Here is a 23797-nt window from a genome sequence, read left to right on the forward strand (position 1 = left end):
GGTCTGCAAAGCACGCTCAGGCCTGCCCGAAGACTAAGTCAATCCCCACACACAACATCTCTGCCTGCACGCCGTGTGACTGCCTGCCCCAAGACTAAGTCGGTCCCCACACAGCATCTCTGCCTGCAGGCCTCTTGACTGCCTTCTCCACCACCACCAACAGGATCCACCAGGACTCCAGGCGGATTCCTGAATTTTTAAGCTATAATAATTTTTCTGGCTGCACTGCAGCAGCAACAACAAAACAAAAGGCATGTACATGTGTCAATTCCCCTTTGTGATCATTACCTTGCCGAGGTGAAGGGGCTTGCGTATCACAATTAAGCAATTACCGACAGCTATATGAGTGTCTCGGGGGAGGGGCACACCCAAGATAATAAGGTCATTGCTTCATTGTGCACAGACCAAATTCGATCAGCTGGACAGTTACTGTTCTGTCATAGAGCTACCTGAGCCCGGCGACCATATGGGCTGGAAAGCTGCCATCACCTGCACTCTCGTCATGGTGCGCATCAGTCCAGCACGGTTGTCACTACACAAACAGCTGTTTACAGTCACTGCACACCTTTCACTGCAACTGTGACTGCACATTGTATTATACCTGGCAGTCAGTGCATACCTTTCACTTGAATGGATGGCAAACTTGCACTCCATAACAGATTCTCATGAAAGGATTTAAAGTTGATTCGTCTCATATACAGCAGGGCCTCGAAAGTCCTCCTGTATTGTTATTTATGGTCACTACTTCGGGACTTGCATGCCATGCCTGCGGCCTTCCTTAGATGTGTGGTAGCCGTTCCTGCTCCTTTGCCCACAACGTGCCTGCTGTCTTCCTTGGATGTGTGGTGGTGGTAGCCATTTTTTAGGCTCCCACTCTGGACCGGAATCGAACCCTGATTCCCCGGCCATTACCCGTGGTCACCATGCTATTGAGAAAGTGCCATTTAAAGTTTCACACAGTTGAATGAATGGCAGACTTGCCCTCCATAAAACATTCTTGGCAAATGCTTTCGATTTGGTTTGTCTTGCGCTGGGTCAAGGGTCCATCTGACCACAGATGCCTGGTCTGCAAAGCACGGTCAGTGCAGGTACATTACTTATACAACAAATGGGTCCTTACTTGGATGTGTGGTGGTAGCCATTTCTCAGGCTCCCACTACGGGCCAGAATCGAACCCTGATTCCCAGGCCATTACCCGTGGTCACAATGGCAGACTTGCCCTCCATAATAGATTCTCGTTGAAGGTACTGAACAGCAAGCAGAAAAAGTAATTTTAAAAAAATAGATGTAAGCTTTAACAATGGTAGAGAAAGAACCATCGAAAGTTTATAAGGCAGTCAGACATTACCTGATATCACTGAGGAAGAGCAATCTCGCCATGGTGCGCACCAGTCCAGCACGACCGTCACTATACAAACAGCTGTTTGCGGTGAGTTACACAGTGATTTTGTTGTGTCAGTGTGAAGCAGTACTCTAATTACACTCCCTGATTGATGTATACACATGCAAGATGTTTTAAAGCACTTTAGGCCTGCAATTTAGCATGCAATGGGATTTCTGCCCTTACAACGCTGCTGTGCGTCAAATCCAGATTTTTCCCCGGGACTTTTGGCATCTATCCCACTCCCCCATGCAAAAACTCAGATGTTAGACCCCTTGAAACATCTTTTCCATCACTTCCATCACTTTTGTGACCAGCATAAATGTTTCTAGTTTTCAAAGTTCGCCTCCCCATTGAAGTCTATGGCGGTTCGCAAACCGAAAATCGGAGGTTCGGGCCATCTCTAGTTATTTTTAGACCATTTTTTTTAGACCAAATAAAGGCAAATGTTTAATTTCTACAGACAGAGCAGTGCAGCACTCACCCATTTCTGTGGTGAAGAACTGATTGGATGTATTCAGGAAACATTTACCGATATCTGCTGTCTCCTCTATAGTCCTTTTTTACCCTCATACATATAAATCTAGTAAGCCTTCACAGAGTGTCTCAAAAGGTCCAAAGTGCATATAAAAGGCGTAGGCCTCAAAAGGTTGGAAAGATACCTTGTGCTACTGAGTCAGCACTGCAGTTGCCAGTTAGCTAGTAGTTTTATTAAACTATCCCCACCAGTCAGGCCCGGATTTACCTCACCGGAGCCTATAGGCACAGATGTACTGGCACCTTAGACTTTGCCCTCCATGAACCTACAACCCCACACCAAACTGCACCGCAAGTGTGTTGGCTGGCCCAGCTGTCACTTCATCCTTACTTCCCTTGCCTGTTATATGTATGTAGCTAAAGGTGCCCTTAGTATTAGGTAGCCCGAGCTATCCTCAATATTAAGTACCATTATTAAGGTGCCTCCAAATATTAGATAGCTAGAGGAACTGTAGTATTAAGTAGCTAGAGGTGCCCCTGACTGAACAGGGATCTCGTCAGTGGAATGCAGAGAGCAGTGTGAGTAACCTCTCATTTTCAATCTCATCAAGACTCTGTATAGAGAAGGAGGGAGGGAGGCATTCGTTTAGAGGAGTGAGCCACCTTTCCATCATGAGGCGCCTGTAGGCACGTGCCTACAGTGCCTTATGGTAAATCCGGCCCTGCCACCAGTGAATAATGTAGCATGGTGCCAATATGCAGAGCATCATGTTATTTTAGATTGCAGCATAGTCTTCTTTCCAACCCAGTTACTTCTCTAAGCCAAGAATCAAAGGCGTGTGCAGGTGTCACCAATACCGATCCAGCATGCCAGAAAATAACAAGAGCAATGGGTGAGGGCATTGTTCCCCTCCAGGTCCTAATGCTAATGGATAGAATCAAGTCCCTATGGGTGGCAGTTGTAAAGTGTAGATACGCACCAAAAACCCCCTTGTTGGACAGGAAGTGACATGGATTCTTAAATATTCTCTATAAGGTGCTGGAGGGAAATTGTCAGAGCTACATAAGTGTGTAAACACAATTTTATTCAACAGTATTTAATATTTCAACTGGTCTGTTTATATTTTAATCATGTTTCATTTGATAACAACTCATAAGAAAAGTTCACACTAAAAGAAAAATCCTTTATTAACATTTTCATAGCGTGGTCATTTGTAAACAAAAATACGACCACTAGATATCTACTAATATACTTTATTAAATGTATTAAAAAGTAAATGTATACCGTAGTTTAATATTTAAGAGTCAATGGCTTAACACTGTATATGAATGCTAAATATCTGTATATAAGAGACTTTAGAAAATACATATTTGAGATATTTTACCTATTAAATTATTTTGATCTCTGCCATGCCATTCTTCTGATTTAGCCCAGGTTGACAATGCAACCAGACAGCGACCTCAACTTATGCCAGTGGAATCAAAGGTTTAGTGCAGGGCTACTGTTGATGCATTTCATGTATCATTGTATTAATGTATTTGATATTATTTTTGCAAAAACAATTTGATCCATTGCACCAGGTTTATCATTCTGAATAACACAGGTCCCTTTCTACCAACAGCATAGACTTTTGGTAACTAGGGAGGTGTGGGTTCAGCAAGAATCACAGACCGGAGAGTGGCTAAATTTTAAGCGTCATGGAGGGGTGTGAGGGTGAGGCGGTACATGTATGTTGGCAATGAGGAGCAGGGCTGTGCAGAGGGTCCTTAAAGAGGAACTCCAGTGAAAATAATCTAATAAAAAAGTACTTCATTTTTACAATAATTATGTATAAATGATTTAGTCAGTGTTTGTCCTTTGTAAAATATTTTAAATCCCTGATTTATATTCTGACATTTATCACATGGTGACATTTTTACTGCTGGCAAGTGATGTAGCTGCTGCTGTTTTGGCAGTTGGAAACAGCTGTAAACAGCTATTTCCCACAACGCATCAGGGTTCACAGACAGGAAACGGCCAAGTGTATGTACTCAGAATTTCTTTGTGGGAGGGGTTTCACCACAATATCAGCCATACAGCGCCCCCTGATGATCTGTTTGTGAAAAGGAATAGATTTCTCCTGTAAAAGGGGGTATCAGCTACTGATTGGGATAAAGTTCAATTCTTGAATTCTTGGTCGGAGTTTCTCTTTAAGAGGGGGTGCCCAAACTTAAAAAGCCCCCCCTCCCCCCAAAATGCACAGTAGTACATACAAGTGGTGAGGGACTTTCCCCCAATCCCCCTGCCCTATAGTGACTTTCACCCCAACTAGCTCTCCAACTGTCCCAAACCATCCCCCTGAGCCCCTCCACTTGACACATAAATCAGTCAGAGAAGTGCTGGCTGCATTCGATGGTGTGGAGTCAGTCGGACTTGTCATCGTTGGCTCGCTCGGTCTCTCCTCCTCGTTTCTGGCTTGGGGTGTATTGGTTGTCATGTGGGTGCTGACTGCAGATGCTGGGTACCATGTGGGTTCTGGGTGCAGGTATGAGGTGTCATGTGGGTTCTGGCTATGGGTGGGTATCGAGGTAATGTGGTTGTTGATTGGAGGTGCTTAGTGCCATGTGAGATCTGGGTGCATGTACTGGATGCCATGTGGGTGCAGGTACTGGGTGTGACATGGGTGTGAATACTTGGTGCCTTGCTTGTACTGGGTGTTGGCTATGGGTTTTAAATGCAGGTACTTTGTGTGCGGGAACTGGTTAAGTGGGTGCCTGGTGCAGACAGTGTGTGCCATGTGGAAGCTGTGTGCAGGTGTGAGTACTGGGGGCAATGTCAAGCCTGGTGCAGGTACTTGCGTCATATGAGTGTGAGTACTGGGTGCCAGCTATGGGGGTAAGTGGTGTGGGTGGATGTTGGGAGAAGTAAATTTCAGTGTGGGTGTTGCAGGAAGGGGAAGTCATTGAGGGTGCTGGGGGAGGAAGAGGTCAGTTTAGGTGCTGAGGGAGGTCACTTTGGATGCTGCTGGGGACAGGAAGGGTGCCATTGGGGAGGGAAAGGTAAATATGGGTGCTGGAGGGAGGAGATGTCAGTGTTGGTGCTGGGGGAGGCAGGATCACTGCAGTACTAATGCTGGGGAGGGAGAGGTCAGTATGGGTCCTAGGTGGAGGGAGAGGTGAAAGGGTGAGGAAGAGGTCACTGCTGTCAGAGAGACACCATCTTACCTCCCACACAGCTCTCGTGTAACGGTTACACTAGGATTTCTGTATGGAACTTCTTTACCCCAAAGTGTCCCAGATGGGGATGAGCTTTCTGCTGGTGGTGGTAAGGGTTTCCAGCTTGAGGTGGGCGGGGCTTCCTTTTTGCAGCCAAAGGGACCTTTTTATGGATACCCAGAGCCCCAACCCCCCTGCCCCCCCATGTGCCTGATGAGGAACTGGGGACATGTGATCTGCTGTACCAGTCATTTTGATGAGAAAGGAAAGATCTACACATTTCTGAAAAACATGCTGTGCTATTGTGGAACACCGGAGTGGTCAAGCACGTGGTTGCTTTTACCATCTATTGTGCTGTTTTTTTTTAACTAATTGGATGAATACAAAAAAAGACTTGTAGACTCCAGCAGCATTGTTTATGTGATTTAGTGATTTATTTTGTTTTATGGGAGAGCTTTTTGTTATTGTTTTTATTTACTTTCTATATAAACATCCACTTTGCTTACTCACGCTCCTTCACATCTGGAGTACTAAACTGTATGAACATAATAGGCCAAATTTACTAAAACCACGTTACCTACGTAATGCAACCATTGCTAGGGTAACGCATTACCTGAAGTAACATGGGTTGCACTAAATGCACAATGTGTGCTATGTTGTCAGCAGTAACGCTAAATGAAAATAATTCTTAATTTCTAGATGTATTTATTATTTAGAAGTTTCTAGTTGTATTTATTATTTTGAATCATCTTTTGCTAATGAGTTAATGGACTGTGTGACTGGAGTTGCAGTCAGTCCTTTTTCAAAATATTGGTATGCCAAAAGATGTCATTCTTTCTTATCTCAGAAGGTTGGGTGGTATGTTGTGTTATACAGAAAAGCTGTCTCACAGGGCTGGACCACTTATTTCTTGTCTGAGTTCTGGTGTACAGTTCATGGGAAGCTAAACTAACTGAAAGATTAAGGTAGGTATATTGGTTACTAGTGATGGTCATGTCTAGGAGAACTCATAAAGAAGCATGCTATCAGTTTGGTCAGGTGATTTGCTATTCTGATTTGCTATTCATGATCATGTGCTAAACCAGAATGTAATCACAACAAATCAGAGCTTTGCACATCTATCAGCTGATCAAACCAATCACATGCTTCTCCATAACTTCTCTGAGACTTGACCATCATTATTGGTTAACCCAGATGTCAAATATAAATATTGTTTTTAATGGAATTTTTTATCAATGAAATGTTTTTTATATTTCCCTGGAGGTAAGCTTATAATGTTAACAATAAAGAGAAGGCAATATGATGTTAAGACAGAAAAAAGAGAAGACATTTATTGAATAAATATATATAATGAAACATATTATGCTATAGGGTGTTCAGATTGTCAATGCCATACATGGTCATTTCATGTCTCAAGTACAGTGCAAGGAAGTGGTGGAATAATTTGTGATTTCTACATGGCAGCAAGGAGCTTAATGTTCTCTATATTTGTCTGCTCTCTCTTCCTTTGACTTTATAAATCCTACCATGAAACAATGAGCTATCAGGTATTTCTGAACTCTCTGTGACTTCCTTGTCATTCGCTTCCATGAATCATCTCTAATGAAAATTTCTGTGTTGCAGTTTTTTTCTTTAAAACCAATTTTGAAAGAATAAAATGTAACTGTTCTCTGAACAACTCCAGAAAGAGTGCAGTATTTTTTTGGCTGGCAAAGCAAATTACAGGAAGGGCACCTTTATCATTGCCTGAAGTCTAATGTAATAGGGCCCCTTTTTACAGAACACTTCCATTCAGGTTTGGAGGCCTGCCTGAGATCTTTACACTGGGTTTTATATCTCCTTTGTATACTGTAAGGTAAAACTAATTTCTTCCTATTAAATCTGGTAGTCGCTAGCATTTTTGGGTTACTGTAAGTTTGTCTTTCTTCTTCTATAGAAGAGAATATATAAATCATCAGTAGGGTAGTTATGTGAAATTTGGTGTAATTTTTAGTGATTACGCTTTTTACATTCGTAATCATAATTACAAAAGTTATGCAGAATTTTGTGAAATCGGAATTAGCACATCACTGATCATCTTCATTCAATCGAAAAAAATAGATCATATGAGGCAAAAAATCAAACCGATTTGTTAGACTTGTCATTGTCACAATATACAACATAACTGTTTAAAGCACGATTCCACATTTTTTCTTGAAAATTATAGCACTATCTTCTACCTCCTAAACTCTCCACGTACAGTATTATCATGCTGGGTTGTCCTCTTCAGCCTGGATTTAAACAAGGTTCTTTATGTAGTGGTCACCTGATTATTTGGACATTGAAAAGTTACCTAATTATTTGGACTTTGAAAAGGTTTAGGTTTAGGAAGGCTTAGCAATCTGTGCTACAACCCTTCCTATATTGCACTGTGATATTTAAAGGGCTGCTGCATCACTAATTTGAGACACAGGCTCCTGTTCAATTTTTCTCCTAATATTTCTTCTAGGAGATACATTTTCATATTCTACAGTATTTAAAATAAATGTTCAGCACTCTGCAATTGAAAAAGTACCAAAACTATTTGTAGGGCCCATTCTCATTAGGGTGATTAGCCGGTTATTCCCGCTAATCGCCAAAGCGCTAGCTTAATAGAAACCTAATGGCAGTAATCTCTCGACCGATCACGGGTATTTTGCGATTAACGCCAATCGTGAAATGTGTTGCAAGCAGCATTTTGCCACGGTTCGGGAGCGATCATGGTACAGGGCTTATAAAAGCACTGATCACATTCATTGGGAATCGCCGGAATATACAGTGATTTTACCGAGCTAAGCCAAAGCGCATATGAGAGCTAGAAGAAAATTTAGAGGAAAAAGTGAACTGAATAAGGGCCATAATGTTCCCCTTCCCATACAGAAAGGTACAGAATGTTTTTAGCACTACTGTACATAAGATGTTCAAGGTAGTGAGTAAAGTGTTGGCATTTAGAAATATCATGCAGCTGATATTTAAAGTCTATGTAAAGATAATTTTGATGTAACAGGGCAACCCATAAGATGTAATCTGCATTACTAATCATCTCCACTTGAAATCTCTAAGTCTAGTTCTCCATACACATGCCTGAGGATATCAGAATCAAGAGTTGCAATGATTTTCCTGGTGCCAGCTCTTCTTGGTGTGCATTTCTCTTCCCAAGACAAGACGCTATTCCCCAGAACTTCTCTGAAAAAAGGAAGGGACAAACAAAGGTTGGTGATACACCTGAAAATCACTTTCTATTTGTCACATCTCCATATTTATACGGCCACATTTATGTCTGCTTTGTGTCCAGATTACTACAAAAAATGCTTGTTTTCTCACTTATTATTATTATTAATGATTTATACAGCACTAACATTCTTTGGTTCTGTACAGATAAAACAATGTAAAAACCAGGTTAATATGAATAAGGTACAGGTGTATGGTACATCTTGTGCTATATAAACCTTCATTTGTTAGCCAGCAAATACAGCAATATCAAAATACAGTCAGAGAGCCCATACAAAACCTCACAGTCTCTAAAGGAGACATACAAATGTTGTTTCTAAGCACTTATGGTTCCTTTACCATGAGCTGCAAAACTGTGTGTTTTGTCTGTTTTTAGTAGAATAGCGAGATTTATATAGCTTAGTTGTGTGTGTGTTTTAATTAAATAAGCAGGGAGAAGTACAGTAACATGAACCTTTAAATGTGAACTCAACAAAGTTTCATTGGATTGATCATTGTTTAAAAAAATGTATTTTTTTTACATATCTAATCACTCGAAACGTGTTCGAGACTCCACAGATTGGACATGCATTTGGATTTGTGCTGCACAGTTCTTTTTGCAGCATAATATTATTGTCTCAAACACTGGTCCACATGACAGCCCAGGGGCCCCAGGTCTCTCTCACTCACTGGGGCCCCCAAACCACCATGCGACACCCAGAGGGAAGTGCGGGCAAGCCCTGGACCTCTCACCTCCAGGGAACTCACCCCACCACCTCTAAACTGAATGCCAACTGCAACAAACACAATTGCTAACTTCCAGTCAGAGCAATATCCTGCCTCTATCTGGCCAGCAGACGCCTGTCAGCCAATCAGGTGCACTGTCATACACCCCCTGCCTGCCGCACCCTACCCAGCAGGAATTACATAGATTAGCATTCAGGTGGGAGGCCTCGGCTGGACGCAATCGTGAATTGAGTCATTTAACAGGGACGCCCCGTGCAGGCACATCTCCCACACGGTCCCCTCCCCAACCACTCACCCGTCAACCGCACCGTAGAAGCCGCAAAAAATAAAATTTAAAATCACAAACACTGGTCCACATGACAGCCCAGGGGCCCCAGGTCTCTCTCACTCACTGGGGCCCCCAAACAACCATGCGACACCCAGAGGAAAGTGCGGGCAAGCCCTGGACCTCTCACCTCCAGGGAACTCACCCCACCACCTCTAAACTGAATGCCAACTGCAACAAACACAATTGCTAACTTCCAGTCAGAGCAATATCCTGCCTCTATCTGGCCAGCAGACGCCTGTCAGCCAATCAGGTGCACTGTCATACACCCCCTGCCTGCCTCACCATACCCAGCAGGAATTACATAGATTAGCATTCAGGTGGGAGGCCTCGGCTGGACGCAATCGTGAATTGCGTCGTTTAACAGGGACGCCCCGTGCAGGCACATCTCCCACACGGTCGCCTCCCCAACCACTCACCCGTCAACCGCACTGTAGAAGCCGCAAAAAATAAAATTTAAAATCACAAACACTTGTCCACATGACAGCCCAGGGGCCCCAGGTCTCTCTCACTCACTGGGGCCCCCAAACAACCATGCGACACCCAGAGGGAAGTGCGGGCAAGCCCTGGACCTCTCACCTCCAGGGAACTCACCCCACCACCTCTAAACTGAATGCCAACTGCAACAAACACAATTGCTAACTTCCAGTCAGAGCAATATCCTGCCTCTATCTGGCCAGCAGACGCCTGTCAGCCAATCAGGTGCACTGTCATACACCCCCTGCCTGCCGCACCCTACCCAGCAGGAATTGCATAGATTAGCATTTAGGTGGGAGGCCTCGGCTGGACGCAATCGTGAATTGCGTCGTTTAACAGGGACGCCCCGTGCAGGCACATCTCCCACACGGTCCCCTCCCCAACCACTCACCCGTCAACCGCACCGTAGAAGCCGCAAAAAATAAAATTTAAAATCACAAACACTGGTCCACATGACAGCCCAGGGGCCCCAGGTCTATCTCACTCACTGGGGCCCCCAAACCACCATGCGACACCCAGAGGGAAGTGCAGGCAAGCCCTGGACCTCTCACCTCCAGGGAACTCACCCCACCACCTCTAAACTGAATGCCAACTGCAACAAACACAATTGCTAACTTCCAGTCAGAGCAATATCCTGCCTCTATCTGGCCAGCAGACGCCTGTCAGCCAATCAGGTGCACTGTCATACACCCCCTGCCTGCCGCACCATACCCAGCAGGAATTACATAGATTAGCATTCAGGTGGGAGGCCTCGGCTGGACGCAATCGTGAATTGCGTCGTTTAACAGGGACGCCCCGTGCAGGCACATCTCCCACACGGTCCCCTCCCCAACCACTCACCTGTCAACCGCACCGTAGAAGCCGCAAAAAATAAAATTTAAAATCACAAACACTGGTCCACATGACAGCCCAGAGGCCCCAGGTCTCTCTCACTCACTGGGGCCCCCAAACCAACATGCGACACCCAGAGGGAAGTGTGGGCAAGCCCTGGACCTCTCACCTCCAGGGAACTCACCCCACCACCTCTAAACTGAATGCCAACTGCAACAAACACAATTGCTAACTTCCAGTCAGAGCAATATCCTTCCTCTATCTGGCCAGCAGACGCCTGTCAGCCAATCAGGTGCACTGTCATACACCCCCTGCCTGCCGCACCATACCCAGCAGGAATTACATAGATTAGCATTCAGGTGGGAGGCCTCGGCTGGACGCAATCGTGAATTGCGTCGTTTAACAGGGACGCCCCGTGCAGGCACATCTCCCACACGGTCCCCTCCCCAACCACTCACCCGTCAAACCGCACCATAGAAGCCGCAAAAAATAAAATTTAAAATCACAAACACTGGTCCACATGACAGTCCAGGGGCCCCAGGTCTCTCTCACTCACTGGGGCCCCCAAACCACCATGCGACACCCAGAGGGAAGTGCGGGCAAGCCCTGGACCTCTCACCTCCAGGGAACTCACCCCACCACCTCTAAACTGAATGCCCATCAGGTCCGCCTGAACTGTGTGCAGGGGATTGGTCGCCAAAGGCGTTGCTATAATGTGATTGGATAGATTCCATGATATGTGTGATATATAAAGACAATGAAATGTTTGTATCATTTGACACTGACACTGGCTTGAGAAAGGAGGGGGTCCCCTCCGAAACGTCGCTACCTCTTCTTGTCAGTGTGTTTCATCTTAAATAAAAGAGCATTTATAAATAGATGGTGCCGGTCTCTACACTTTGGAATTCGTGGTGAGTCAGGAGTGCTGTCTGTCTCCATGACCAGGGCACATCAACAGTGATTTGTGAAGAGTGCTGTCTACAAGTACTATACAAGTTGTTCCAGCACAAAGACTTGCACTCTGTGTTATCATGGAGAAAGCGGATCTCAGCAAGCTTGTCTTCTCTTTTACATCAGAGGATACGGACAGGATTATGTCACAAGTAACAACGGAAGTGGCATTCCTTAATACTGCAGACGACAAGGCTATCAAGAAGCAACTGGAGAGATTATCTAAATTGAAGGTCTCAATGGAACTACATGCCACTACCTTGGCAGAATACCGGAGAGTGGGTAGAATTCCCAGAGGGATTAGATCGAATGTGAGTCCCCTCATGTTCCCCACAGATAATGATTTTTGTCAGACATGGACTATGATATGGAATAAAGCGTCTTTTGACGCCATGTTACTTACAATTGATCGCATTATGCTGGAACTCCCCAAAATTGGGTCTCAGATTGATGATCTAAAACAAAGATTTTTTGATAATTCCAGCCCTGATGAATACGCAAAATTTGCAGTGGAGCTTAAAACTATGATGGAGAACCATAGAAAAAGTATTGAAACGATAAAAAGAGAGAAGTTCCAGAGAGATGCGTCCGATTACCAGACTGGATATGTATATAACTGGCAGAAACCTCAGTCCAGGAGACGACGAGAGATTCGTCCAAAACCTTACGAACGTGGACAACAGGGGGACCTAACAGATATACTTCCATCCTCCCAATCATCTTCGGAACTCCCGTCAAGCGCAGAAGAAAGCGCAGGGGCGGGAGGAAACATAAAAGATCGCTTGAGACAAAAATCCAAACAGGGCAGACCTGCCAAGACCAATGTGAGATAAACAAATCCATCATTGTCAATATCTCCTCAATGTCTCTGTCCGCCGCCCAACAGTTGCTGTTAGAGAAGGGACTTTCTTTTGCCCCTACCCACTGGCCACAGCCAGTTGATCTTGATATTGATCTCCACAGATTTTTTCGAAATATCCGGCTTAAATACTACTTTAGTATACCAAGGGAATGCTGGTTCCCACCGAGGCCGACCGAAGATAACTGTTTATCCTTGAGCGATACCTCTTTAAGAGTGAAGAGTACCTTTTCTCCTCCCACATGTCAGATAATTGAGAACTTTGTGTCAACAGTTAAACAACAGGTTGACTCTATAATATCCAGGCCACATCCATATGGAGAATTTAGTATTCAACATAACCTTACAGCAGAGGAACGGATTGCAATTGGGGAACTTATGAACAATAGAACTATTACTATCAAACAGGCAGACAAAGGAGGAGCGGTGGTGATTATGGATACTTTATATTATAAGAAAGAAATGAATCGCCTGTTGGCAGATACCTCAACATATCAAAAATTGCCCCAGGATCCAACCTTACAATTTCAGAAGAAAATATTGGATTTGTTACAGCAAGCCCGCCATAACAAAATCATTGATGATAAACTTTTTGATTTTTTGATACAGAAAGATCCCATAATTCCAGTTTTTTATATATGTCCAAAGATACATAAGGATAGGCAGTGCCCGCCTGGGCGTCCCATAGTGGCGGGCATTGACTCAATTTTTTCTCCTTTGGCCAAATACCTGGATGTTATGTTAAGACCATTTGTGGTAGCAGGAAAGTCCTATCTTAGAGATACATCAATGTTCCTAGATGCAATTCATGGACTTTCTCCTGTGCCCGAAGGGGCATTGTTGGTGACACTCGATGTGGAAAGCCTCTACACCTCCATCCCACACGATGGGGGTGTAGAGGCTGTTGAGCATATATTAAGTTGTGCCTCGGATTATGATAGAGAACAGATTAGATTCCTTTGTGATCTACTTAGACTGGTCTTGACTTGTAATTATTTTATAGTTGGAGATGAGTATTATTTACAGATCAGGGGTACGGCGATGGGCTCGAATGTGGCCCCGTCCTACGCAAACATCTTTATGAATTTATATGAGGAATCATTTATTTATACCAATACATTGTTTACTACGTACGCCCGTTGTTGGCATAGATATATTGACGATGTTTTTTGCGTGTGGGCGGGGCCACATTCGAGCCTCATGGAATTTATAGAACAAGTACATTCCAAATGTCCTGTTATTAAATTAACTGTCCATTTTCATAGGGAGGAGGTGAGTTTTTTAGATACGATTGTGAGAAAATCCAATGGGGGGTTGAGCACGGATTTATATACAAAACCCACAGATGTTAATTCTATATTAAGCTATAATAGCTTCCATCCTCCATCTACACTTTCATCCATTCCTAATAGTCAGTTTTTCCGCATAGATCGTATAGTGGGTGATCCAGAACTGAAAAAACAGCGACTAGATGAGGTAGAGCATAAGTTTAGACATAGACAGTATCCTCAACACCTGTTGGGCAAGGCGAGACTTAGACTTGAGGTAGATCAATCAGAGAACACTAACCGTAGGAGGGGCCACAATAAGAGGATTCCTTTTGTTTCACAATACAATATACATAGTAATAGGATAGCAGATGTTATTAGACGTAATTGGAATATTTTGAGGAATGGTTTACCTAATGTGGTGGAGTTTCAGACTCCCCCTTTAATGTCATATAAAAGAGCACCTACACTGAAGGACAAATTAGTTAGAGCAGATTTGGGTTCTCCACAACCACGTAACCCTATATCCAATCGCCCATTTGGAACCTATCCTTGTATGAATTGTGCCAATTGCCACAGTATCATTAGAGGCCCAGTAGTGAGACATCCTCATTTGGGTACATCCTTTAAAATATATGACCACTTTGACTGTAACTCTCGGTATGTGGTCTATGCCTTGAAATGTCCATGTGGACTTCTGTACGTTGGACAGACAACACAGCCAATGAAGGCTAGACTAGCATCTCACAAAAGTACTATTAGGAACAAAAATAATGAATTATCAGTCTCTTCACATTTTGTATCTGCTGGCCATACTGTTAGCCAATTAAAATTTCAGATATTGGAACAGGTTCCTCCACCTAGGAGGGGGGGCAATAGGTTGAAAAAATTACTATATAGGGAGGCAGTATGGATAAGAAAGCTAGATACTATAGAACCCCGAGGTATGAATAGGGAATATGACATGCAACCCCTAGTTTAGGTTACCTCCGCTTAGTTTAACTTCACTTCTTTTTTCTATTTGAATCCTGTTACTAGTATGTATTATTTTATACTAATATTTCACTCTTATCTTTTAATTTATTTTATTGCTAATTACTGATTTATTATTTCTTATTTGTAGTTTTTGCTATATTACATTTAATTGGTTTTGTAGTTGTTATGGATTTAATGCCTATTCTCCTACAATGTAGATATGTGGTTACATCTGGTTTAGATACTCTTAATAGGTATACATGCACAGGTTTGCCATGTTTGGAGAGAGCTGCCTCGTATCGTGCAGGCAGGGGGAGTGGCCAGCGTCAGCTTGTGTTCATCCATGGACACGTGGGCGGCTTGTTTACATCTCGCCCCGTGTCTGGTGACGTCAGGACCTGGGGGCGCGGCGATATGCCGCGCTCTCAAGCCAGCGAGGTTTCCCATCAAGTCCGCCTCCAGCTGGAGGCGTAGCCTTGATGAGAGTTACATCTCCTCGCTGCCCATTGGTCGGCGTCGCGGGAGTGTACGCACGCTGACGCGGCCGCTTCCCCTTGACTCCTGCGCACTACTAGCAGGCTGGGCTAAGCACACATTAGCATATTAGGTTCATAGTCCCCCATCAGGTCCGCCTGAACTGTGTGCAGGGGATTGGTCGCCAAAGGCGTTGCTATAATGTGATTGGATAGATTCCATGATATGTGTGATATATAAAGACAATGAAATGTTTGTATCATTTGACACTGACACTGGCTTGAGAAAGGAGGGGGTCCCCTCCGAAACGTCGCTACCTCTTCTTGTCAGTGTGTTTCATCTTAAATAAAAGAGCATTTATAAATAGATGGTGCCGGTCTCTACACTTTGGAATTCGTGGTGAGTCAGGAGTGCTGTCTGTCTCCATGACCAGGGCACATCAACAGTGATTTGTGAAGAGTGCTGTCTACAAGTACTATACCTGATTGGCTGACAGGCGTCTGCTGGCCAGATAGAGGCAGGATATTGCTCTGACTGGAAGTTAGCAATTGTGTTTGTTGCAGTTGGCATTCAGTTTAGAGGTGGTGGGGTGAGTTCCCTGGAGGTGAGAGGTCCAGGGCTTGCCCGCACTTCCCTCTGGGTGTCGCATGGTTGTTTGGGGGCCCCAGTGAGTGAGAGAGACCTGGGGCCCCTGGGCTGTCATGTGGACCAGTGTTTGTGATTTTAAATTTTATTTTTTGCGGCTTCTACGGTGCGGTTGACGGGTGAGTGGTTGGGGAGGGGACCGTGTGGGAGATGTGCCTGCACGGGGCGTCCCTGTTAAACGACGCAATTCACGATTGCGTCCAGCCGAGGCCTCCCACCTGAATGCTAATCTATGTAATTCCTGCTGGGTATGGTGCGGCAGGCAGGGGGTGTATGACAGTGCACCTGATTGGCTGACAGGCGTCTGCTGGCCAGATAGAGACAGGATATTGCTCTGACTGGAAGTTAGCAATTGTGTTTGTTGCAGTTGGCATTCAGTTTAGAGGTGGTGGGGTGAGTTCCCTGGAGGTGAGAGGTCCAGGGCTTGCCCGCACTTCCTTCTGGGTGTCGCATGGTGGTTTGGGGGCCCCAGTGAGTGAGAGAGACCTGGGGCCCCTGGGCTGTCATGTGGACCAGTGTTTGTGATTTTAAATTTTATTTTTTGCGGCTTCTACGGTGCGGTTGACGGGTGAGTGGTTGGGGAGGGGACCGTGTGGGAGATGTGCCTGCACGGGGCGTCCCTGTTAAACGACGCAATTCACGATTGCGTCCAGCCGAGGCCTCCCACCTGAATGCTAATCTATGTAATTCCTGCTGGGTATGGTGCGGCAGGCTGGGGGTGTATGACAGTGCACCTGATTGGCTGACAGGCGTCTGCTGGCCAGATAGAGGCAGGATATTGCTCTGACTGGAAGTTAGCAATTGTGTTTGTTGCAGTTGGCATTCAGTTTAGAGGTGGTGGGGTGAGTTCCCTGGAGGTGAGAGGTCCAGGGCTTGCCCGCACTTCCCTCTGGGTGTCGCATGGTTGTTTGGGGGCCCCAGTGAGTGAGAGAGACCTGGGGCCCCTGGGCTGTCATGTGGACCAGTGTTTGTGATTTTAAATTTTATTTTTTGCGGCTTCTACGGTGCGGTTGACGGGTGAGTGGTTGGGGAGGGGACCGTGTGGGAGATGTGCCTGCACGGGGCGTCCCTGTTAAACGACGCAATTCACGATTGCGTCCAGCCGAGGCCTCCCACCTGAATGCTAATCTATGTAATTCCTGCTGGGTATGGTGCGGCAGGCAGGGGGTGTATGACAGTGCACCTGATTGGCTGACAGGCGTCTGCTGGCCAGATAGAGGCAGGATATTGCTCTGACTGGAAGTTAGCAATTGTGTTTGTTGCAGTTGGCATTCAGTTTAGAGGTGGTGGGGTGAGTTCCCTGGAGGTGAGAGGTCCAGGGCTTGCCTGCACTTCCCTCTGGGTGTCGCATGGTGGTTTGGGGGCCCCAGTGAGTGAGAGAGACCTGGGGCCCCTGGGCTGTCATGTGGACTAATATTATTGTCTCCAAGTTTAAATTGTTCCTCATTTCAAACCTGGCAAGAATACTTTATGTACTCTGGGGAACTGTTACCATGAGTATTGTTCGAAACTCCACCTTGTTGCAAGAGTAATTATCTGCACAGGACAGGAGCATTTGTCACACATTTAATCACCTTCACTAATCTACTGTATATTATACGATGTTGGTACTCCCATCTACCAGCTTCTGGGAGGTACACTATGTAACAACTGTGCTGTACATGCACAAAAAGACAAAATCAAGATGAAATAATGTTTGCAGGTCACCCTTGCAACATATACGGGTATAGCCATTACTGCCAGATTTAGGCCAAAGGCCGTCTAGGGCATGGCCTAGGGCACCACAGGAGCAAGGACACCAAAGCAACAGGCTAAACTGGTGCAGCATTTGCAAGCTTGCTAATGCTTTAATGCAGGGAGATTAGGCGAGTCCATGACCGTGATACTCTGCTGCTAGCCGCCTGTGCAGCAGCCATCTTGCTCTCTGGGCACGTTTGCATTGTGGCCTGCGGATATGGACTTGGACAGCATTGGAGACGGAAAGGAAGAGGAAGCTTCTGCACTGGAGATGAGCCGAGTGACACTGATGGCTGCTGCGGTGTGAAGGTGAGCTGGCTACCTATACTGAAATTGGGGTGGGAAAAGGAGGGATTAAGGGAGTCATATGGCTACCTATACTGGGGGGAAAGGGGGGAGCGGTCATCTGGCTACCTATACTGGAAGGAAGGGGGGATGGGTTATCTCGCTACCTATACGGAAGGGGGAACGGCTGGTGACAGTGGCCTTGGGCGGTAAAGAGTACAAATCCGGCCCTGATAGCCATACTGAACACACCAGCTTTTCTTGTCATTCCTTAAGTGCTGCACCACTTTATTTTCTTTCTTGGCAGCCTGTCACACTATAAGGAAATTTCAAACTTCTAACTCTTATGCTGGGAATACACGGGTCGACAGAGGCGTAGCTAGGATTTTCAGCGCCCGGGGACAAAGACTATTAATGCGCCCCCCCAAAGTCAAGGTTGAGGCGCGCATAGCGCGCCGCGCCAAAAAGGGGCGTGGTCACATAATAATTGTGGGCGTGGTTATGGGTGGAGCCAAATGTATATGGAGGTTAGCAGGCTCACGCTCACCCACCCTCCCTCAGTATGTACCTTCCAGCATGTTCCAAGACAAATTCAGCAATCATGAGCCCCCCCCATCAAGACAAATTCAGCAATCATGAGGCCCCCAACATAACCAACTCAGCAATCATGAGGCCCCCAACAAGACAAATTTAGCAATCATGAGGCCCCCAACAAGACAAATTCAGCGATCTTGAGGCCCCCAACAAATCATGAGGCCCCCAACAAGACAAATTCAGTAACCATGAGGCCCCCAAAAAGACAAATTCAGCAGTCATGAGTCACATAAATAGACAGCATTTCACATAAATAGGTTGAATGCCCCCTTAATATGGTAGACGCCTCTCACCTGGCAGCAGTTCTCCAAAATACACTCAATCTGACGTGGTTCCCCAAAAATAGGTAGCCCCAGGTCTATAGTTGTCCCCAGAATAGGTGGCCAGCAGTATAGATGTCCCCAGAATAGGTGGCCAGCGGTATAGATGTCCCCAGAACAGGTAGCCAGGGGTAGAGATGTCCACAGAACAGTTAGCCAGGGGTATATGTGCCCAGTATATGTAGGCAGGGGTATGTGTGCCCAGTATATGTAGCCAGAGATATATGTGCCCAGTATATGTAGCCAGTGGTATATATGCCCAGTATATGTAGCCAGGAGAATAATATGTGCCCAGTATATATAGTCAGGCGTATATGTGCCCAGTATATGTAGCCAGGGGTATATATGCCCAGTATATGTAGCCAGGGGTATATATGCCCAGTATATGTAGCCAGGGGGTATATATGCCCAGTCCACGTAGCCAGGGGGTATATATGCCCAGTATATGTAGCCAGGGGTATATATGCCCAATATATGTAGGCAGGGGGTATATATGCCCAGTATATATAGGCAGGGGTATATATGCCCAGTATATGTAGCCAGGGGTATATATGCCAAGTATATGTAGCCAGGGGGTATATATGCCCAGTATATGTAGCCAGGGGTATATATGCCCAGTATATGTAGCCAGGGGTATATATGCCCAGTATAAGTAGCCAGGGGGTATATATGCCCAGTCCACGTAGCCAGGTTGTATATATGCCCAGTATATGTAGCCAGGGGTATATATGCCCAGTATATGTAGCCAGGAGAATAATATGTGCCCAGTATATATAGTCAGGCGTATATGTGCCCAGTATATGTAGCCAGGGGTATATATGCCCAGTATATGTAGCCAAGGGTATATATGCCCAGTATATGTAGCCAGGGGGTATATATGCCCAGTCCACGTAGCCAGGGGGTATATATGCCCAGTATATGTAGCCAGGGGTATATATGCCCAATATATGTAGGCAGGGGGTATATATGCCCAGTATATATAGGCAGGGGTATATATGCCCAGTATATGTAGCCAGGGGTATATATGCCAAGTATATGTAGCCAGGGGGTATATATGCCCAGTATATGTAGCCAGGGGTATATATGCCCAGTATATGTAGCCAGGGGTATATATGCCCAGTATAAGTAGCCAGGGGGTATATATGCCCAGTCCACGTAGCCAGGTTGTATATATGCCCAGTATATGTAGCCAGGGGTATATATGCCCAGTATATGTAGCCAGGGGGTATATATGCCCAGTCCACGTAGCCAGGGGGTATATATGCCCAGTATATGTAGCCAGGGGTATATATGCCCAGTATATGTAGCCAGGGGTATATATGCCCAGTATATGTAGCCAGGGGTATATATGCCCAGTATATGTAGCCAGGGGTATATATGCCCAGTATATGTAGCCAGGGGTATATATGCCCAGTATATGTAGGCAGGGGTATATGTGCCCAGAGTAGGTAGCCAGGGGTATATGTGCCCAGAGTAGGTAGCCAGGGGTATATGTGCCCAGAGTAGGTAGCCAGAGGTATATGTGCCCAGAGTAGGTAGCCAGGGGTATATGTGCCCAGAGTAGGTAGCCAGGGGTATATGTGCCCAGAGTAGGTAGCCAGGGGTATAGGTGCCCAGAGTAGGTAGCCAGGGGTATAGGTGCCCAGGGTAGGTAGCCAGGGGTATATGCCCAGTATATGTAATTAGGGGTATATGTGCCCAATATATGTAGCCATGGGTATATGTGCCCAGAGTAGGTAGCCAGCGGTATATGCCCAGTATATGTAGTTAGGGGTATATGTGCCCATTATATGTAGGCAGGGGTATATGTGCCCAGAGTAGGTAGCCAGGGTTATATGTGGCCAGAGTAGGTAGCCAGGGGTATATGCCCAGTATATGTAGTTAGGGGTATATGTGCCCAATATATGTAGGCAGGGGTATATGTGCCTAGAGTAGGTAGCCAGGGGTATATGTGCCCAGAGTAGGTCGCCAGGGGTATATGTGCCCAGAGTAGGTAGCCAGTAGCCAGGGGTATATGTGCCCAGAGTAGGTAGCCAGAGGTATAGGTGCCCAGAGTAGGTAGCCAGTAGCCAGGGGTATATGTGCCCAGAGTAGGTAGCCAGAGGTATAGGTGCCCAGAGTAGGTAGCCAGTAGCCAGGGGTATATGTGCCCAGAGTAGGTAGCCAGAGGTATAGGTGCCCAGAGTAGGTAGCCAGTAGCCAGCGGTATATGTGCCCAGAGTAGGTAGCCAGGGGTATATGTGCCCAGAGTAGGTAGCCAGGGGTATATGTGCCCAGAGTAGGTAGCCAGGGGTATATGTGCCCAGAGTAGGTAGCCAGAGGTATAGGTGCCCAGAGTAGGTAGCCAGGTGTCCCCCTCCCCAGCAGGAGGGGAGCAGCGCAGAGAAGAGGAAGAGCTGCTCTCTCTCCCTCGCTGTCCCCTCCAATGTCTGTCCGGTGGCTGGCAGCGGCGGGCGGAACTTACCTCCGTCTCGTCGCAGCGCCGGATGGATCTGCCGCTACTCTGGTCTGGTCCAGACCAGAGCAGCGGCTGCGCACCCGAACTTCCGGCCGGTGTTCCGACGCGGCGCTGGAGCGTGACGGAGGTGAGTTCCGCCCGCCGCTGCCAGCCACCGGACAGACATTGGAGGGGACAGCGAGGGAGAGAGAGAGCACCTAAGGTGAGGGAAGGAGGGGGGAGATGGCCCCCCTTCCCCACCGTCCACACAGCTCTCTCTCTTCTCTGCGCTGCTCCCCTCAGCCAAAAAAAAACCCCCCGAAGCTCAGCTGGGCGCCCTTGGGGACCCGGCGCCCCGGGGCACTTGTCCTACCCCGACCCCCCCTAGCTCCGCGCCTGCGGGTCGATTCTGTTGCTCGATTCTGCGCCTGATTGTTTTTGCCGCTCGATTCTACGGGCGATTCTCTTATCTTCCGCTCGTTTTTCTTATCTTTTTCCATTGTTCTCAATGCAGAATCGAGCACAGAAACGATCGGGCAGGAGATCGGACATGTCGGAAATGATCTATCAAGCCATCTAAATGACTCAGAATCGAGCCGTGTATTCCCCGCATTACCTACAAAGTTCTCTCATCAGGGCTTTTCATACTGTACATCTCTGCAGTAATTTACAGATAGCATATCAGATGGAACATAATCTATACAAGTAGTCTTCTCTCACTCAGTCTAGGCACCTCCATGTAGGATTGATTTGCTACAAGTCTCTCCCCACTTCTAGATCTCCTTGCCACAATTGGTTTTAATTACCACTTGCTTATCCTTGAAATCATCAAATACAACCATAAAACTCACATCTTCAACAAAGTATTCACAGTAATCTGCTCAAGGGCATGTTAGCCAGTTACTGAAATATCATAGTTTTATCCCCGATATCTAGGAAAGCAATCACAACCCCCTTTTTAAACAGGTTAAAGACCCAAGTTTTAACCAAGCTTTAGCTTAAAGTGACTCTGTAATAAAAAAAAACCCTCATGGGGGATGCTTACCTTGGGAGGGGGAAGCCTCATGGTCCCAATGAGGCTTCCCCCCACCCCTGTAGCTGTAGGGAATGCAGCGCTGGCTCCCCCAAATCCTCCCGCAATCCTCCCCTGACAAGCCGCTCCAGGATCCAGCGCAGGCGCATTAGCGGCTCTTCATTCGGGCTAGGCGGAAATAGCCCAACACGATCGTGTCCACTCTACTGCGCAGGCACAAAAGGACTCGCCTCTGTGCAGTAGAGCAGATCAATTGGGTTCGGCTATTTCTGCCTTAACCCGAAGGAAGAGTGGCTAGTGCGCCTGCGCGGAATCGAGGTAGGTAAATATTTACCTCGTAGCACTTCGGGGAACTCGGGCAGGCTAACGGAGGGAGGGAGAAGGACGGGGGAAGCTTCGTTAGGATCCAGAGGCTTCCCCCTCCTGAGGTAAGTATCCCCCAGAGGGATTTTTTTTAATTACAGTTCCTCTTTAAAGTCAATGGGAACTGTTAAAGAAAACAAACAGTAAGATACTTACCTAAGGAGAAGGAAGGCTCTGGGTCCTATAGAGCCTTCTCCTCTCTTGGTCTCCGTTCCAGCGCTGGCTCCCCAGTATCAGTATTCAACCAATTTGATAAAATACTGCTCTCTCTGCTGCCAAAGGAGGCTTCAGAAGTCTTCTTTGAAGACGGGCCACTCCATACTCCGCATGCGCGGGTGCCCTCTTTCGCGCACTCGCGCGTGCACAGTATATAGCCGCCTGTCTTCGAGAGGATTCAGCTCCCAAAGACTTCCAAAGTCCCCCGTAATGGGGGATTCAAACGGGGGAGTCAGTGCTTAATGGAGGGGACTAGGAGAGGAGTGGAAAGACTCTGTAGGACCCAAAGCCTTCCCTTTCCTTAGGTAAGTATCTTGCTGATTTTTTTTTTCCGATTCCCATTGACTTTAAATAAACACTTAGGTTAAAGAGTCACGGGCCTATATTTAATCCCCATTTTCTTCCAAATTTTCTCCTAGATTATATTTTCACACCTTATCCATAAAATGCCTTTTACACTTCCAGCAACATATTCAGAATAATTTTAACAGTACTGTTTCACCTACTTTTTGGTACATTTTCAACTGCAGAATGCTGAAAAGTTATTTTATACATAATATTAAAAGTTATCTTCTAGGAGAAAAGTTAGGAGAGCAAGTCAATTGACTAAGGGTCCCTTTACCTCCCGTTGTTTGTTTCCATTAATCCTCTTAGATCATAAGCTCATAAGGTTCTCTGTTCTAGTGTTTTTTGGTATTACTGTATATACTTTACTATTTCATACAGCTGTTCATTTTGCAAGGCTTCCTGAACAACTGTGTTACCTGTATTGCCCTTGTCTGATCATGCAAGCCTTGCATTTATTGTGCAATAAATATAACTTTAATTGTAAAGCATCATGGAATATGATGATGCTATATAAATAAACTCTATGGAGCTGTAAGAAGACATTCCATGCACAAATCAAAATGTGAAAATTAAAATTATGTTACTGTGCTGGGGCAGAGATAATGTAATTGATTACACATACATTATTAAA

The 23797-nt window shown here is 45.9% G+C and overlaps 1 protein-coding gene across 1 annotated transcript in view; it reads right to left on the reverse strand.

Annotated features, from left to right (window-relative positions):
- Positions 1-3025: 3025 nt before the first annotated feature.
- F13A1 (coagulation factor XIII A chain) overlaps positions 3026-23797 on the reverse strand; it is a 215955-nt gene continuing 195183 nt past the window's right edge. The window contains exon 15 of the mRNA XM_068236848.1: positions 3026-8257. Within this exon, the coding sequence (XP_068092949.1) occupies positions 8107-8257 (151 nt within the window). The 3' untranslated portion in view covers positions 3026-8106. The remainder of the gene's footprint in view (positions 8258-23797) is intronic.

Source organism: Hyperolius riggenbachi, chromosome 5 (genome assembly GCF_040937935.1).
Source record: "Hyperolius riggenbachi isolate aHypRig1 chromosome 5, aHypRig1.pri, whole genome shotgun sequence".
Classification (NCBI taxonomy): domain Eukaryota; kingdom Metazoa; phylum Chordata; class Amphibia; order Anura; family Hyperoliidae; genus Hyperolius; species Hyperolius riggenbachi.